At 45.6% G+C, this 19,548-nt stretch overlaps 2 protein-coding genes across 7 annotated transcripts in view; one reads left to right on the top strand and one right to left on the bottom strand.

Moving 5' to 3' along the window:
• The window catches only part of recql5 (RecQ helicase-like 5), a 152,509-nt gene extending 139,711 nt beyond the window's left edge, over positions 1–12,798 (bottom strand). For all 5 annotated transcript variants that reach the window (XM_068057849.1, XM_068057852.1, XM_068057850.1 and 2 more), the window contains exons 1-2: positions 12,599–12,798; positions 1,197–1,318 (exon numbers count right to left, since the gene is read on the bottom strand). In XM_068057849.1, coding sequence (XP_067913950.1) covers positions 1,197–1,318; positions 12,599–12,707 — 231 coding nt within the window. In that variant the 5' untranslated portion in view covers positions 12,708–12,798. The remainder of the gene's footprint in view (positions 1–1,196; positions 1,319–12,598) is intronic.
• A 60-nt stretch (positions 12,799–12,858) lies between these two features.
• Positions 12,859–19,548, top strand: part of sap30bp (SAP30 binding protein) — a 63,947-nt gene continuing 57,257 nt past the window's right edge. For both annotated transcript variants that reach the window (XM_068057848.1, XM_068057847.1), the window contains exons 1-3: positions 12,859–12,994; positions 13,363–13,466; positions 14,853–14,900. In XM_068057848.1, coding sequence (XP_067913949.1) covers positions 12,865–12,994; positions 13,363–13,466; positions 14,853–14,900 — 282 coding nt within the window. In that variant the 5' untranslated portion in view covers positions 12,859–12,864. The remainder of the gene's footprint in view (positions 12,995–13,362; positions 13,467–14,852; positions 14,901–19,548) is intronic.

The following is a 19,548-nucleotide window of genomic DNA, read 5'->3' as shown; positions in this document are numbered from 1 at the left end:
TGCCCACTCGCTTTCTGTCTGTTAACCAATCATCTATCCATGCGAAGATATTACCCCCAACTCCATGAGCCCTTCTCTTGCCAATTAACCTTTTGGATGAAACCTGATTGAATGTGTTTTGAAAATCAGGGTATACTACATCTACAGGTTCCCCTTTATCTACCCTACTAGTTACATCCTCAAAAAACTCAAATAAATTTGTCAAACAGGATCTCCCTTTAGTAAAACCATATTGGCTTGTTCTAATCATACTGTGCTTTTCCAAGTGCATTGTTAAGACTTCCTTAGTAACTGTACACCCCACCCTGCAGGGAAACCTCCCCCCAGATATTAAACACTGCCCTCCTCCCCCACAAGACATTAAACACTGTACACCCTGCGGGATAACCCCCTCCGCCACCCCCGACATTAAACACTGTACACCCTGCGGGATAACCCCCCCCCCCCCCCCATCCCCAACATTAAACACTGTACACCCTGCGGGATTACCCGCCCCCCTGACATTAAACACTGTACACCCTGCGGAATAACCCCCCCCCCACCCGACCGACATTAAACACAGTACTCACTGCGGGATAACCCCCTCCCCCATCCCCGACATTAAACACTGTACACCCTGCGGGATAACCCCCTTCCCCACCCCTGACATTAACCACTGTACACCCTGCGGGATAACCCGCCCCCACCGACATTAAACACTGTACACCCTGCGGGATAACCCCCTCCCCCACCCCCGACATTAAACTCTGTACACCCTGCGGGATAAACCCCACCCCCTACATTAAACACTGTACACACTGCAAGGTAACCCCCTCCCTCTCCACCAGACATTAAACACTTCATACCTTGCAGGGTACACCCCACAGCCAGACATTAAACACTGTACACCCTAACCTGCAAGGTAACCTCCGGATATTTAACACTGTACAACTTGCAGGGTACCGCCCAGCGCTAGGCATTAAACACTGTGCACCCTGCACAGTATGCCACCAGACATTAAACACCATAATGCAACGAGTTGCGGGCTTGTGTGAACGGAAGAACATTCCAGGGACAGAGGAGTTGGGCCTAGAGTTGAGTCAAGCCTCTCTGTCAGCTTACTATGGTTCACACTGAGCTGATCCAAGCAAGTTCTGATCCCGTTATGATTCACCGTCACCGAGTACAAGGCAGGAAACATCCAGTACTGAAATCACCTGAATAAGAGCGATCAGTGGGGAGATCACGATAGTGACACCCTCAGCAAGCACAGCTGGTAACTGGTAACACAGAGACTTCCCTGCTCCTGTTGGCATGCAGATAAAGACATCCTTATCGCCTGCAAGAGAACAGAGATATGTTCATTCTCAGCCCAGCCCAGCATTTATATAGTGCCTTTAACATAGTAAGACATCCTAAGATACTTCACAGGAGTGTAATGAGGCGAACATTGATATCAAGTCGAAGAAGCAGACATTAGGACAAGAGGTAGGTTTTATGGCACATCTTAAAGGAGGAGGCAGGGCTGGAGATGCCCAAGGCCTGGGTAGCTGACGGTATGGCGAGCAATGGTGGGGTGAAGGAAATCGGGGATACCTACGAGGTTGAAATTGGAGGAACACATAGTGCTTGGAGGGTCGTAGGACTGGAGGAGATTAGAGAGATCTGGAGGGGCAAGTCCATGGAGAAATCTGAACATAAGGAAGTGAGGTTTAAAATCAAGATGTTGTCAGGCCAGGAGCCAATGTCAGTCAGCAAGCACAAGGGTAATGAGTGTGCAGGACTTGCGGTGCAAGTTAAAATATGGGCACCAGTGTTTCGGATGATAAGTTTGAGGAGGGTCTCAGATGGAAGATTGACCAAGAGACCACTTAAACAGTCGAGTGTGAAGGTAGCAAAAGCACAGATGAGACACTATGGTCCCGAATTTAACTGTGCAAATGGGTCAGTTTTGAACGAGTTAAAATCTCACCCTGTATTTCCCCCGTATCCCAGCTCCTACTGTATTAGGCACCATATCTTCCCCATAACCCAGCTCCTGTTGTAGAGCTTTGCAGTCTGCATGGGGCCTAGTTATGCCTGTCTTTTTGTGGGCTATGTCAAACATTCCTTGTTCCAGTCCTACTCAGGCCCCCTCCCTCACCTCTTTTTCCAGTACATTGATGACTGTATCAGTGCCGTTTCTTGCTCTCACCCCAAACTGGAAAATTTCTTCAACTTTGCTTCCAATTTCCACCCTTCTCTCACCTTTACACGGTCTACCTCTGACAGTTCCCTTCCCTTCCTCGACTTCTCTGTCTCCATATCTGGGGACAGGCTGTCCACTAATATTCATTATAAGCCCACTGACTCCCACGGCTACCTTGACTGCACTTCCTCTCACCCTGTTTCCTGTACAGACTCCATCCCATTCTCCCAGTTTCAGTCTCTGACGCATCTGCACAACAGCACTTCTGACATACCTTCCTTTTTCCTCAACCAAGCATCCCCATTGTGGTTGACAGGGCCCTCAACCGTGTAAAACCTATTTCCCACACTTCTGCCCTCACCCCTTCACCCCACTCCCGGAACTGTGACAGAGTTCCCCTTGTCCTCACTTTCCACCCCGCCAGCCCTCTCATCCAAAAGATCCTCAGCCATTTCTGCCACCTCCAGCACGATGCTGCCACTAAACACATCTTCCCTTCCCCCTCCCGTCAGCATTCCGAAGGGATCGCTCCCTCCGCGACAGCATGGTCCATTCCTCCATCACCCCGATACCTCGTCCCCTTCCCATAGCACCTTCAAATATAATCGCAGGAGGTGTAATACCTGCCCTTTTACTTTCTCGCTCCTTACCATCCAAGGCACAAAACACTCCTTCCAGGTGAAGCAGTAATTTATTTGTACTTCCTTCAAATTTAGTATACCAAAATTGCTGCTTACAATGCGGTGTTCTCTATATTGGGGAGACCAAACGTAGATTGGGTGACCGCTTTGCAGAACACCCCCGCTCAGTCTGAAAGTATGACCCTAAGCTTCTGGTTGCTTGCCATAGCAACACAGCCCCTGCTCTCATGCCCACATTTCAGTCCTTGGCCTGCTGCAGTGTTTCAGTGAACATCAATGCAAACTCAAGAAGCAGCACCTGATCTTTCGATTAGGTACTCTACAGCACTGCGGACTGAACATCAAGTTCAATAATTTCAGAGCCTGACTGGCCGATTTTTTTTTTTTTAAATTTTCACCATGTGTCTGTTTTTTCATGTAGACAGAGCTGTTCATTACTCTGCCATTAACACTCTCTCTGGACTAATGCTTTATCTTTCACCACAAGCATTAACATGCTCTTTGCCTTTGTCCCAGGACAGCTTTGTTATTTAATCTCTCCTGCCCTCTGCCCTATCACACACCTTCACCTTTGTTCTCTTCCCCATAAACCCCCAACCCCGGCCCTTCACTTGCTTAAAACCTAATTCTTTTCTAACCTTTGCCAATCCTGATGAAAGGTCACAAACCTGAAACATGAACTCTGCTTCTCTCTCCAAAGATGTGCCTGACCTGCTGAATATTTCCAACACTTTCTGTTTTTAATTCAGATTTCCGGCATCTGCAGTATTTTGCTTTTATTTGGTGCCTGCTCTTCAGGCACATGTATGTCCTCCCACCACAAGGGGTCTCCAACCTTCCCTTAGGCATTGGGACCTCATATTTCTGCTGTTTTGCAGAGAAATGTAGATGGTGCCACACAATGCCACACTTCGGAAGTTCTCTATGCGGAGTTTTAGAGCCACTACAGACAGCAGCCAGTTAGAAAGGCCAAGAGAAGCTAAGTGTTGCACTGGGCAAGACAGAAGTAAAACTGTGGGTAACAGCTGTCATAGAGGAAACTCCCTGCAGTGCTGAACACAGCACCAGGGTCACAGGAAATCAGTGAGCTATTAGTCGATGCAGGTACACACCCTGCACAATGTGCATTCCACTCCTGTAAACCAGATGAGGAGGAAGGTGGCAGTTTTAAGAAGCTGAAGTATGGGTAGATAATTCCACTTAATTGCACCAAAAAGAATAAATAAGACAAAGGAAGGTATTGCAGAATTTATTAAATAGGTTTGAACACGCAACAAATCCACTAGTAATAATTTCAGCTTTACATACAGACATGGCATTTATAAATTTGTAAGTTTGTAAATCAACTATGTGCTCCTAATTATTATGGACTATCTGTTTCAGGAATCAATATTAAGCAGGGAAGCACTTGTAAAATGTATGGGTGCAGAATCTGAGCAAGTCTGAGCCCAGAATAGGGCCACCTATTGTAAATAATTAATATAACGGGAGTCTCGATGAGAGGACATTATCAGAAAAGACATTTTGATTGATCAATTTCTGCTGATTCACTGAAGAGAAACTAAGATCTCAGTCATTTAAAAAAAGTACTTAAAATACTCAAGTCAAAAAGGATGTGTTTAAAAACTTCCCAGTCAGAAAATTGTTTGTTCTTGCTAGCCTCACATCTGCTATTATTGACTAAATTATAGCATAAAAAATAGGAGCAGGAGTAGACCACACAGCCCCTTGAGCCTGCTCGACGATTCAATAAGATAATGGCTGATCTTCCACCTCGAGTCTATTTTACTGCCCTATCCCTATATCCCTCAATTCTCTTAGTGCTTAGAAATCTAATCAACCTCAGTCTTGGATATACTCAACGACTGAGCATCCACAGCTCCCTGAGATATAGAGTTCCAAAGATTTACAACATCTAACTCATGCTCAGGTCACTAGTATAATTAGCTCTTTGACATCGTCAAGTTCAAGCGCACCCCAAAACCCAGTGTCATTCACCGTTGAATAAAAAGATACAGCGGTTCAGTGCGTAAAGACGGCACTGAAAGTATTATATACTGTCCGTAGAGACGGGATAAATCCCAGCCCTGAAGCTTAGTCTGTGCCGAGTTGGCTGATCTTAGCTGGGCCACAGTAGGAGCATTACAATTTACTTCAGCACCTTTAGCCTCAGGTTGTACAGGTACTTACTACTACCCTGTGGTAATTTCACAAGACTGTCTGGACAGTCAATGCAATTTGGCTGCTAACTGCAGCAAGCATCACACCTGAGCGTTGTGCTGCCCATACTCAAGCTTCTCACACATTCCAGTAGGGAACATTGGGCAGCGAACAAGAAAAGGAAAGGACGGAGTACAGTTTTGGTCTTCTTACTTGTGGAATATACTTGCATTGGAGCACTTCAGAGAAGGTTCACTAGGCTGATTACTGGGTTGAAAGGGTTGTCTTATGAGGAAAGCTGAACAGGTTGGGCCAATACTCATTGGAATTTAGAAGAATGAGAGGTGATATTGAAACATAAAAGCTTCTGAGTGGGCTTAACAGGGTAAATGCTGAGAATGTTTCCCCTTGTGGGGGAATCGAGAACTAAAGGACACAGTTTCAAAATAAGGGAACTTCAGGCAATAGGACCAAGCTAATTGGAAGTTCTGTCACCAATGTGGAGTGTAGGGACACACACATACAGAAGATTGCAGTCAAAACAATGCAGCATTTGCGATGGACTCTGGAGCTGGTAGAGACTGCAGAGCGCGGTGAGGCCGAGAAGGAAAGAATAAATGAGAATATGGATTTTAAATGTTATGCTTTAAGAGACAGGTACTCAACAAAGATCAGGAGGTAGAGTTAGGTTTCAGTTAACAACCTAAGCTGGCACTCCAATGCAGTGCTAAGGGAGTGCTATCCTTTGGATGAGACATTAAGTTGAATTCCCACCCGACTCAGATGGACATTGAAGACACAGTGGTCTCCCAGTCCCCTGACCAATATGCCTCCCCTTACTAGCACTATCTAACATTGTGCATTCAACTAGTGAAGAATGGCTGTCATGTGTGCCTAAGTTCATAATCCTTACAATTTGACAAGTAATTGATTGTGTGAAGTCTTAAGAGTTTTCCACGTGATACGGTGCAATATAAATGTAGGTACTGCACTGCAGTTCTGATTATAACTAAACTAACCAGGATTCGAAATTCTGAGTCATAATTTTTACAATACACCTTCAATTATAATCTAGGCATGACCGTGTAACAAAAAAAATTAACCATCCCCTCCAAGTTACTAGTCAGTGGATTAATACCATAGGGTTAATTCCTTTAAGGAAAAAAGACAGAGGCGCCAGGGGAGAGCCAACTGAGTAACAGCCCAGACAAACAAATTTCTCTGCAGCACCTGTGGAAGAGCCTGTCACTCTAGAATTGGCCTTTATAGCCACTCCAGGCGCTGCTTCACAAACCACTGACCACCTCCAGGCGCTTATCCATTGTCTCTCTTGATAAGGAGGCCAAAGAAGAGAAGAAATTTCGTTTAAGTGGTGTTTGTGTAACAATGAAACAGTTCTTCAACTGCAGTGATAGAGTGTAGGCTAAACTGTTTGGAGAAAGGCAGTCTTTTCTCGCGAACCCAGGGCATTCTGATTAAAATCTTAATCAGCCCCCACCTCCAACTCATTCTGTTCCAAAAGATTAGAGAATTCTTCCTCTCCCTCAGCTTCCCTACCATCTAGATGAGCTGCTGTCCCCAAACCATTACCTGATTTATCTCGTCTTTTGTCCTACCTTCAACTTTAGTGGCATCCTAACCAATGGATTCCCAAGCTGTTTCCCTCTTGAATGGTACAGGTATACACCATGGAGGCTCAGCCACTTATTCAATTTAAACTTATCTCCCCATTAATCTGCAGATATCTCAAGCTCTCGGAGTCGTGATTGATGCTTTACCAACCATTGAGGTAACAGTGCTCAGAACAGCCCTTTCCAAAACTCCAGGCCCACATAAGGATCAAAGAGGATGAACTAGCAATTACAAATTGCAAGTACGAATAGGGCTGAGTTGCGTGGGCTTCTAGAATTGGTCTATCAGAGCTCAGGAGTCACAGATAAGGACAGCCCCTCCTATGCTATTGGGGCATGGCCCTCCAGCGCGGTTTCCGCAATTTAACAAAAAAGTAATTCACACGTAGAACTGAATCACCTTGACAGTGAATTCAGATTTTAATCACTGGGCTGGCAGCTGTGCAGTTGCACTGCTTTTCAGGTGATGACTGAATAACCTGTACACAGAATTCTTTTTTTGTTCCTGGGATGTGGGCGTAGCTGGCAAGGCCAGCATTTATTGCCCATCCCGAATTGCCCTCGAGAAGGTGGTGGTGAGCTGTCTTCTCGAACCGCTGCAGTCCATGTGGGGTAGGTACACCTACACTGCTGTTAGGAAGGGAGTTCCAGGATTTTGACCCAGCGACAGTGAAGCAACGGTGATATAGTTCCAAGTCAGGATGGTGTGTGGCTTGGAGGGGAACTTGCAGTTGGTGGTGTTCCCATGCATCTGCTGCCCTTGTCCTTTTAGGTGGTAGGGGTTGTGGGTTTGGAAGGTGCTGTCGAAGGAGCTTTGGTGTGTTGCTGCAGTGCATCTTGTAGATGGTACACACTGCTGTCACTGTGCGTCGGTAGTGGAGGGAGTGAATGTTTGTGGATGGGGTGTAAATCAAGCAGGCTGCTTCGTTCTGGATGGTGTCGAGCTTCTTGAGTATTTTTGTATTGGAGCTGCACCCATCCAGGTAAGTGGAGAATACTCCATCACACTCCTAACTTGTGCCTTGTAGGTGGTGGATAGGCTTTGGGGAGTCAGGAGGTGAGTTACCCGCCACAGGATTCCCAGCCTCTGACCTGCTCTTGCAGCCACGCTATCTATATGGCTACTCAAGTTCAGTTTCTGGTCAATGGTAATCCCCAAGATGTTGATAGTGAGGGGTTCAGTGATCGCAATGCCACTGAATGTCAAAGGGAGATGGTTAGATTCTCTCTTGTTTGAGATAGCCATTGCCTGGCACGTGTGTGGCACAATTGTTACTTGCCACTTATCAGCCCAAGCCTGGATATTGTCCAGGTCTTGCTGCATTTCTACATGGACTGCTTCATTATCTGAGAAGTCGCGAATGGTGCTGAATATTGTGCAATCATCTGCGAGTATCCCCACTTCTGACCTTATGATTGAAGAAAGGTCACTGATGAAGCAGCTGAAGATGTTTGGATCTAGGACACTACCCTGAGGAACCCCTGGAACTGAGATGATTGACCTCCAACAACCACAACCATCTTCCTTTGCGCTAGGTATGACTCCAACCAGCGGAGAATTTTCCCCCTGATTCCCATTGACTCCAGTTTTGCTAGGGCTCCTTGGTGCCATACTCGGTCAAATGCTGCCTTGATGGCAAAGGCACTCACTCTCACCTCACCTCGAGTTCAGCTCTTTTGTCCATGTTTGAACCAAGGCTGTAATGAGATCAGGAGCTGAGTGGCCCAGGCGGAAACCAAACTGAGCGTCAGTAAGCAGATTATTGCTGAGCAAGTGCCGCTTGATAGCACTGTCGACGACACTTTCCATCACATTACTGATAATTGAGAGTAGACTGATGGGACGGTATTGGCTGGGTTGGACTTGTCCTGCTTCTTGTATACAGGACATACGTGGGCAATTTTCCACTTTGCCGGGTAGATGCCAGTGTTATAGCTGTACTGGAACAGCTTGGCTAGGGGTGCAACTAGTTCTGGAGCACAGGTCTTCAGTACTATTGCCGGAATGTTGTCAAGGCCCATAGCTTTTGCAATATCCAGTGCCTTCAGTTGTTTCTTGAGATCACGCAGAGTGAATTGAATTGGCTGAAGACTGGCATCTGTGATGCTGGAGACTTCAGGAGGAGGCCTAGATGGATCATCAATTCGGCACTTCTGGTTGAAGATTGTTGCAAATGCTTCAGCCTTATCTTTCGCACTGATGTGCTGGGCTCCCCCATCATTGAGGATGGGGATATTTGTGGAGCCACCTTCTGCAATTGTCCACCAACATTCCTGACTGAATGTGGCAGATACTTGACCTGTAAATAAGTTGTGAGTCAAACTCTTATCAATGCTGTGCTTTCATCTTGGCCTTAGCCATGACAATTTCTAGAAATTGATTCATTTATATCTTCGTCTGAACTACTTGAAGCCACTGACTTTCTCCAAGAATGAAGCGTTAAATTTTCAGGAAATAAAGAGATTTTCAGGACTACAAGAGGCAATATTAAGAATACAAATTCATAGCATCATACACCACGGAAGGTGGCCATTCAGCTCATTGTACCTGTGCTAGCCTTTTGAAAGAGCTAGCCAATAAATTAGCCCCATACCCATGCTGTTTTCCCATAGACTGTTGAATATTTCCTTTTCAACTTATAAGCCTCAATCAGGACACCGAGAGCTTGAGACATCTGCAGATTAATGGGGACATGGATTGCAATTTAAAAGCAGCCTGAGGCTCCATGTGTATACTTACTTTTTATTTTTTTATTTAGAGATACAGCACTGAAACAGGCCCTTCGGCCCACCGAGTCTGTGCCGACCAACAACCACCCATTTATACTAATCCTACATTAATCCCATATTCTCTACCACATCCCCACCATTCTCCTACCACTTACCTACACTAGGGGCAATTTACAATGGCCAATTTACCTATCAACCTGCAAGTCTTTTGGCTTGTGGGAGGAAACCAGAGCACCCGGCAGAAACCCACGCAGACACAGGGAGAACTTGCAAACTCCGCACAGGCAGTACCCAGAACTGAACCCGGGTCGCTGGAGCTGTGAGGCTGCGATGCTAACCACTGCGCCGCCCTCACTTTACCATTCAAGAGGGCAAGTAACAAAAACAATGAAGGTTCTAAACAAAAATAAGTATTCAGAGCCAATGGTCGGCACCCAAGTGCATTTAAGCAAAATTGGTCACATTCTGGCAGGGATCTTCACGGAATCAATAGAATTGGGAATTATAACAAAGGACTGGAGAGAAGGGAACGTACCACCCCATCTTAAAAAAAAAAGGGCAGCAAGACAATCCTGGAAATTACAGCCCAATGAGCCTGCCATGTCTCATGGGTGAAATGTAAATAGCAAACAGTTTTTGAACTCCGGGACCAGCAAGATGGACTGCAATGATCTTTGCCAGTCCAGCATGCTCCTCCATTCCTCCAAAGAGAGGCAACTCCAAGTCTCAAATCAGCACTATAACAACTGACCAAATTCACCATGACACAATAATTCAGTTACTGGTTCTGTTGAAAGGTCATCAACCTGAAACATTAGCTTTGTTCCTCTCTCCACAGATGCTACCAGACCTGCTAAGCAGTTCTGGCATTTTATGTTTTTACTTTAGTTACTGGGCCCAGTATAATGATACCAGCACACACAAAAATATCACACTTAAGCCAATACACTTTAATGGTATTCTTAATGCATCCCTTCAAAATTGTGACTGCCAAGATAGAGAAATTCTCAGTTAGTCGGTTGGTAAGCTCTAGAATCTATAACATGGAATGAAATTACTGAGCACTGTAATCAGGTTCAGTCAGCAGATTTATAAAAGGCAGTTCATATTTGACGTACCTCATAGAATTCTTGGAAGAAATTCCTTGAGCATAGATTATATGGATTTTTAAAAAGCACTTGATAAAAGGATACTGGCAAAGTTAATGCCACATTGAGTGGAAAGTATGCAAATGGATGGAGGGATGACCAGAGAGCAGAATGCAAAGGTAATAGGTCATTTCTTGGCCTGACAGCTGCGGAGTGGGTGCTGAACAAGGGTCCGTGTTGAGGTTGCTCTCAATTACCAAATATGTGAATGACCTGGACTCGGAACTGAAAGAATACTGATATTTGCTGAGACAACAAAGTGAGTTCTGTGACAGATAGGCAAGCAGAATGGGCAGGTAGAGTTCAGCATTAAAAAAAGCAAAAAAATACATTCTGGTATTAAGAAAAGGGAAAGGATATCTACCTTCAATTATAAGATTTTAAATGGAGCATGTGGACTTGGGTGTGCGGATGCACAGGTGTCAGAGCAAGTAAAAAAAAAGCCTACAAAAGGCAATTAGAAGGACTGATTTCATACCTGGATGTGTAGAATACAGACCAAGCAAGTCAAATCAAACTTGTACAAGACTTGAGTTACAGTCCAGTTGGAGCTTGGTGTGCAGTTTTGCGCATCCCATTATAGGAAGGATATAGATGCAATGGAAAATGGGCAGCACTGATTCATTAGGATTTTACAGCAACGAGAGGTTACAATTATGAAGAGAAACTTCAGAAATTAAGCTTTTTCACTGGAGCTGCATAGGTTAAAAGTGATGTAATAGACGTCGTCAAGATTAGAAAGGTAAATGGTGAGAGATTCTTTACATTGAAAGTGAGGGCGGCACAGTGGTTAGCACCGCAGCCTCACAGCTCCAGCAACCCGGGTTCGGTTCTGGGTACTGCCTGTGCGGAGTTTGCAAGTTCTCCCTGTGACTGCGTGGGTTTCCACCGGGTACTCCGGTTTCCTCCCACAGCCAAAGACTTGCAGGTTGACAGGTAAATTGGCCATTGTAAATTGCCCCTAGTGTAGGTAGGTGGTAGGAGAATTGTGAGGATGTGGTAGGGAATATGGGATTAATGTAGTATTAGTATAAATGGGTGGTTGTTGGTCGGCACAGACTTGGTGGGCCGAAGGGCCTGTTTCAGTGCTGTATCTCTCCATCAGGGGACAATATTTAAGAATCACAAGGAATTAAAGATTTTTTTTTTACACAGCGGCTGAATCAGAATGCATAAACTTTCAAAGGGTGTTAGATAAAGAAGGGATAGATACGTTGGATCATGTGGAAATATCAAAGCAGACTTGAAGAGCTCAATGGCCTCAATGTTTCCGTGCTCAAACATTCTCTGAACTGGTCCCACTAGCAGGGGCAGTCGTGTACCCATCAGTACTGTACCCCAGTGTTATATAATGACAGACCTGTACCCACCTGGACTATACCCCAGTGTTATACAGTTCAGACCTGTACCCACCTTGACTGTACCCCAGTGTTATAAAGTGACAGAGCTGCATCCACCTGGACTGTACCCCGGTGTTATAGTGACAGACCAGTCCTGACCCACATTACACAATGACAGAACTGTACCCACCTGGATTGTACCCCAGTATTACAGTGGCTGATCATTACCCACCAGTTCTATAGCCCTGTCGTAGAGTGACAAGCTTCACGTTCTGGTTTCTTGGAAACAGTGGACACTGCTACATAAAAGGACCAAAGTTTGAGTCCAAAAGCCACAGTCAGTCCAAGTATCTGTCGCCCTTCGGCCAAAACTCTCAAGAATCACAGTGAGTGAACAGCTGAACCACAATCTGCGGCCAACTCATCAACTTCACTATAGAGTGGAACCCTATGTGAGGCTCCAAACCCAGAAATCAGCTCACCGCAGCAACCCAACTGAGCTCACACCGAACCCCCGATCCCAACCCTCTTCCACCCCCAGCGTATGACCCACTAACCCCACCCCCCCCTCCTCCGCCATCCCCCATCTCAACTCCAGTCCCTAATCCCCGCAAAAGTGTTAAAACCCCCAACATCAATCCCAGCCGCTCACCCTAACCCCCAGCCACCGCGCCAAGGATTAGAGACCGATGCCGAGCCCTCTGCCCCCTCGGCCGCGGCCAGGATCGCAGGTCCCACTGGTGTCGTGGAAATTCTTCCCCACGGAGTCGGAACCTCTCACCTCTCAACACCGCCCAGGCCGCGCTCTCCTGCCGTTCCGACCGGAACGACTCAAACCCAAACACCTGGCTGAGGGTCGAGCGCACCCGGTTCTGGGAACCTGAGGACATGGTCGGGTTACGGACGGGACCCTGGGGCGGGAAGCCCGGCCGAACAACGTCTCCAGGAACCAGGGCAGCGCGTCAGTAACGTCGTCGCATAATTGACATCACGGACACTGGCCGGGAAGTACGCATGCGCACATTGCCTGGTCGTGACGTATGCAGAATGCGCCCAACAATGGCGGCTAAGCGCAATGTTCTGTTCACTCTCACCGCTTATGCCGGGGATTCGGACTCTGACTCGGATACCGAGCCAGGTGAGGTCCGGCGATCTAGTACCGGCCTGGAACCGGAAGGTAAGTCATGTCCTCGGCAAAATAATTAACCCACACTAGACCGCGGTCTGTAAATAACTACAACATACCTAGTGTAAAGGACACTTGTAGGCCTGGCCCTGAATAACACTCGGGCACAGGACAGGAGGATACAGGTCTCACTATAATACAGGGATACAATATTGGTGGACACAGGTATGTCGGTATAACACTGGGGTACACACTGATGGGTACAGGTTTGTCACTGTAACACTGTTGTACAGCACTCGTATGTACACATCTGTTTCTGCATAACGCTGGGGTACAGTACTGGTGGGTACAGGTTTGTCACTATCACACTCGGGTCCATAAATGTCTGTCACTGTTTTACTCTGTCCTGTTTGTGTCAGGCACGAAAGGAGGGCTGGTGTCTGCTGGATATGGAGACGACGATATCAGCAGATTGGAAGAGGTGGATGAGCTGGATGAAGAGGATGAAAGCAGCAGTCCACTGGTGAGCGACAAGTGAGAGAGAAGCTTTCCAAAAATAATTCCCTTTTGTTTCCCTCTGATCCCAAAGTCAGCACTGAGGGTGCAGTGAAACGACTTGCTGTCTGCGCTTGTTCTATATGACAAGTTGGATGTATTGAACAAGGGAGAACCAGCTATTTCAGGTTTATCTGAGACTGCCTAATAAAACTGTTTCTCCTCTGGTGTATATGTACTAGTTGATAGGACTGCAGAACTGGACAGGGAAAGAAGTTTCTGGAGGCAATGAGGCAGGCATCAGAAAATAGAATTTTTTATCTTTGTGGATCAAGGACATTACTAGCACACCCTGCATGATTCTCTTTTACTTTAAAGCTGCATTAAAGGGAAGTGCATGAAATCTGTTAAACATTGTACTTAAAACTAAGTTCAATGTTATGTGTAAGGGGCAATACTATCCTAAGGGAGGACTGATCTTGGTAGTGCATGGCCTGCTGAGCTTAATCCAAATTCACAGCCTGCTTTGCTTCTATATTGAAAAATAACCATTCAGATTAGCAAGTGTGAAGTTGGTTTGAGTCACACTTTGCCCCTTTAGTGCAATAATGTTGCTCGACGGTATTTCTCGATTTTCTTTGCATCTCTCGTTGTCCATGTGTATCAGACACAGAAGGGTTGGGAGGTGGAGGGGATGTAGTGTCAATTTGCCAAGAATATTCTATTCTGCTCTGTTGAAAGTCTCGTGTGTCAAGACACTCGCCCCTTCGACACTGAACAAAATGGACTCAGAGGTCCTAGATACAATCCCCAGTCAGCCAATCTCTGATACTGCAACTGTTGGAGTGCTGCAGTTAGCATCAGTCCTCCTGGGGTAGAGAGATGGGGAAGAACACTGCCTTGGTTCTGCTCCCAATCACTATCCCGTGACCCCTTTTGGAATGTGGACATTGAGTGAGGACAGGATCGTGTTTGGATGTGATGCCTCTTAGAGTTGAATAATCTGCCATCTGGATGCGTGTGAATAATGACCAGTTCGGTGAGTTACTGGAAAGCAATTTGTGCCCATTGAACCTGAATCCAAACATAAAATCAGTTCCTTTAGGGGTATAGAGAATCTTCTCCTTTTGGCTGTATTGAATGTGATTTGTAGAATCAGCGCTACTCTCTTTTCCCATTATTTTCACTGGCTTACTGAATCCGCCATTGTCAGGGACCCTGGGTGGTGTGTTCCAGAAATATTTTTGTATCTGGCATCCAGAGTGAACCTTAAATCCATCAGTCTGTCTGAAACTGGATTTTGTTTCGTCTGTGTCTCAAGCAAGAGATTATCACTCTGCACTGCACTTCAATCTGATAGCTATCCTGCAGCCTCAAGTGATCCCTTTAATCTTGTAAATTCTTGTCTTTATAGGAAGGTGAAGACTCAGAAACGGAGCTGTTGGAGGCAGATGGTGTAAAGGTACCATTGTAATTTCACACACGAACAACACATCAGTCTGGGGCAGAAGAAGGAGAGAGAGCAAGGGCCCACAAACCAGCCTGAATGTGGAGAGTTCAGGCTGCGGTGCACAGTGGATGGGGGATGGTCAGTCATGTCTCCCGATAAGCATCCAATTCCTCTTCCAATGATGCCAGGCAGAGTAATTTGTATATGCTGTGTGTTAGCGGAACTTCTGAGCGGTAACCTGATGTAAATGTGGCATCTCACTGTATCATACGAACAATAACATGCAGGATAAGATTCTCTCGTCCATCCAGCAAGCCCCACACAATTGCGATGCCTTGCGTTGAATCCATCAAACAAAAGTAACTGTATGCAGGAGACCTCCCCTGCACCACTGGGGATCTGGTATGAAAAGTTTTGCATGGAACAGTCCTGTTCTGTAGCTTTTTATGGCGCCTCATGGCCTTCCAGGTCACTTGTAATTTTTGTGGCTTGGAAGAGTCCATGTCTACGTGGAGCATGGGAGGTTGCAACCTCACTTCCACAGTTTAAAGGTACAGTACTGGTGAATAACTCTTCAACTGCTCCTCAATTTCTGCTGGCATTTTGGTCCCATGCTCCTGATCTTTGGAACCCTCTGAAAATACGAACACAATACATGGGACCCTAACAAATAGCAGTACAGTGCCTGGCGCCCTCACAGCACAGCTCAACATGTGTTTTAAAGCTTAATTTATTATTTGATTCTTTGCGACAGCAGGAGGGAGGGCTTCAGGTTTCTGGGGCAGATGGGACCTGTACAAGCCAGACGGTCTACACCTGAACAGGACTAGGACGAGTATCCTTTTAGGAAGGTTTGCTAGTGCTGTTGGGGATGCTTTAAACTAGTTTGGCAGGGGGATGGGAACCTGAGGACAGTTTCAGATAGGACAATTTCAGGGCAGGGAATGGGAGGCAGAAAATTAGCAAGTGACACTGAAAGACAGAAGAAGCAAAGGTTAAAAAGTGTGCAGCACAGACAGTTGGCAGTGTTAAAAGGTATTTATTTAAATGCAAGGAGTATAGCAAATAAAGCCGAAGAGCTGAGGGCACAGATAGACACATGGCAACACTATTTCATTGCTATAACGGGGAAAAAAAGCTGAGGATCATCTTCAAATCCTCACTGGATACTGGCAAGGTGCCAGAGGATTGGAGGTCTGCGAATGTTATATCAATGTTTAAAAAGGGTGCGAAGGATAGGCCAAGTAATTATAGGCCAGTCAGTCTGACCTCTGGTGCATAAATTATTAGAATCAATTCTGAGAAACCAGCTAAACTGCCACTTAGGCACGGATTAAACAGGGATAGTCAGCATGGATTTGTTAAAGGAAGGTCATGTCTTACTAGATTTGAGTTTTTTGAGGAAGTGACAAGGAGGATTGATGAGGGTAGTGCAATGGATGTGGTCTACATGGATTTTAGTAAGACATTTAACAAGGTTCTGCATGGCAGACTGGTCAGTAAAATGAAAACCCATGGGATACAGGGGAATGTAGCAGGTTGGATCCAAAATTGGCTCAGTGACAGGAAACAAAGGGTAGTAGTCGACGGATGTTTTTGCTAATGGAAAGCAGTTTCCAGTGACATTCCACAGGGCTCAGTGTTGGGTCCCTTGCTGTTTGTGGTTTTTATTATTGATTTGGACTTAAATGTGGGAGGCATGATTGGGAAATTTGCTGATGGCACAAAAATTGGTTGTGTAGTTGATAGTGAAGAGGATAGCTGTCGACTCTAGAATGATATCAATTGTTTGGTTGAGTGGGCAGAAAAGTGGCAAATGGAATTCAATCCAGAGAAGTGTGAGGTAATGCATTTGGGGAGGGCAAACAAAACAAGGGAATACACAATAAACGGGAGGATATTGAGAGGGGTAGAAGAAGTGAGACACCTTGGAGTGCATGTCCACAGGTCCCTGAAGGTGGCAGGACAGGTAAACAGAGCGGTGAAGAAGGCATATGGAATGCTTTCCTTTATTGGCCGAGGTATAGAATACAAAAGCAGGGATGTAATGCTGGAACTGTATAAACTGCTGGTTAGGCCACAGCTGGAGTATTGCATACAGTTCTGGTCACTACATTACAGGCAGGACATAATTGCTCTGGAGAGAGTACAGAGGAGATTTACAAGAATATTGCCAAGGCTTGAAAGTTGCAGCTATGAGGAAAGATTGCTTGGGTTGTTTTCCTTAGAACAGAAGAAGCTGAAGGGTGACTTAATTGAGGTGTATAAAATTATGAGGGACCTAGATAAAGTAGACAGGAAGAACCTGTTTCCTCTAGCAGAGTGGTCAATGACCAGGGGTAACAGATGTAAGGTGATTAGTAGAAGGATTAGAGGGGACATGAGGAAAAGCTTTATCACCCAGCGGGTGGTGGGTATCTGGAATTTGCTGCCTGGATAGGTGGTGGGAGGCAGAAACCCTCAACTGATTTAAAAGGTACTTGGACATGCACCTGAAGTGCTGTAACCTACCAGGTGCTGGAAGGTGGGATTAGATTGGGCGGCTAGTTTATTCAGCTGTTGCAGACACGACTGGCTAAATGACCTCCTTTTGTGCCATAATTTTTCTGTAGTTCTATGGTCCCAGTACACACACAGCCATCATGCTGCAGTGAATACGCACTACCAATGTGCTGAAGGCACTAATGTGCATCTGTATGTTTTTGTGCAACAAAGGTGGTCTAATCTGCTCATGTTCATCATCTTGACAGCCCTGTGGATAAGTGTTAGTTCCAACAATTATAACCCTTGAATTTCAATGGGTGCTAAAATGTTCTCTGACCAGTAAACATCCTAAATATTTAACACCCTGGGGATCATTCTGACGTAATAGGTTTGAGTGAAGACTTGAGTTTGTGAGAAGAATAAAGCCGTGTCTCGTTAAGATCCATAAATGAATGGCCTTGTGCCAGCAGCTATTGATTGTAGGTTTATATTTGGCCACCTGTTATCCATTCACTCATCAGTCTGAGGCCATAAGGGTTATGAGGCTAATCAGAAGTTCTGTTCCAGCAAATACCCACATTAGAAAGAAGAGATTGTATTTCATGTGTTAGTTTTATGTTGAAGATTTGCTGAAGAGAAACATCTTTATTGGTTTTGGCCTGGAGATTTGTAAAGTTTGTAGTTACCATTAATATGCAGCTAGTTCGAAGTGCTGTTGATTTAATTGATGAATGTTTAGTTAACCTGAGCTGTAGTTTACAGAATGAGCCACGGTATGGTTCAGTGTTTTTTTTGTCCACTTAACAAACTTAAGATTTAACCAATGGTGAGCAAACCATTGCTGGTTCATAGAATGAGAGGATTTGGATCAATGTAAAAAAAAAAACTGAAAGATTTCCCTCATTCAAACTCTTCAACACCAATGAAAACTTGATAAACTAAATGAGGGTTAAGTCCATTTTACTTTTTTGATATTGAAGAGTAACTATGATGACTGGCTGTTTTGCCTTGGTGTGACCAGGCTGGTTTGCCTTGGCATGGACTTGTGGGCTTGTGACGACATGGGCTGGCTCATTGTTCAGTGTCTGGTGGTAATTATCCTTTCCATTGCCAGCCTTACTCTAGATGAGTATACACATTGACCAAATTCTTCCTGTGTTTCATGTAAAAACATGCTCATGGTTGACCTGTCCAAGTCTATGATGGAACCTTGTCTATCTTCAATGTCTGGGCTTTCAGTTGAATTTAAAACAACCCTTCCAAGCTGTTCTTAGCCACTTAAAATCCATTCTTGGGTCGATACAGAGCGGGCACTTTGGGGCAATACGAGCCGGGCTAGTTTGTGTCCATGAAGACTGGCGGTTTGTATCGATGTAGACTTGTTGACCTGTGCTGATGTGGGCCTGCTTGTTTGTAGCCGTGAAGACTTGTGCTTTGTGCCGATGTGGACTTGTTGGCTCATGGTGACGTGGGCTGGCTGATTGTTCAGTGTCTGGCAATAATTAACCTTTCCAGTGCCAGCCGTGGAAGTGTTGGCTTGTGCTGATGTGGGCCGGCCAGCAGGTGACAATGTGGGACTGCTAATGGGTACTAACGTATATTTGTTGGCTTGTGCCAACATGGGCTGGCTGCTCTTTTTGGCGACATGGCCTTGTTGGTTTGTGTCAACATGGGCCAGCTGGTTTGTGCCAGTGTGGATTTGTTGGCTTATGGCCATGAGGACTGGCGATTTGTGTCGATGTGGGCTGGCTGCTCTTTTTGCTGACGTGGCGTTGTTGGTCTGTACCATGCAGGTAACGCAATCAGGGAGGCAAATGGCATGCTGGCCTTTCGAGTCATAGAGTTATACAGCACAGAAACAGGTCCTTCGGCCCATCGTGTCTGTGCCAGCCATCAAGCACCTAACTATTCTAATCCCATTTTCCAGCACTTGGCCCGTAGCCTTGTATGCTGTCGCGTTTCAAGTGCTCATCTAAATACCTCTCAAATGTTGTGAGGGTTCTTGTCTCTACCACCTCTTCAGGCAGTGTATTCCAGATTCCACCCTCTGAGTGAAAAAATTTTTCCTCAAATCCCTTTTATTGCAAGTGGATTGGAGTACAAGAATAAAGATGTCTTGCTACAATTGTACAGGGCTTTGCCGAAACCACACCTGGAATACTGTGCGCAGTTTTGG

The sequence above is a fragment of the Heterodontus francisci genome, chromosome 26 (genome assembly GCF_036365525.1).
Source record: "Heterodontus francisci isolate sHetFra1 chromosome 26, sHetFra1.hap1, whole genome shotgun sequence".
NCBI classification, from domain to species: Eukaryota; Metazoa; Chordata; class Chondrichthyes; order Heterodontiformes; family Heterodontidae; genus Heterodontus; species Heterodontus francisci.
This window is presented reverse-complemented; position numbering and strand designations above follow the sequence as displayed.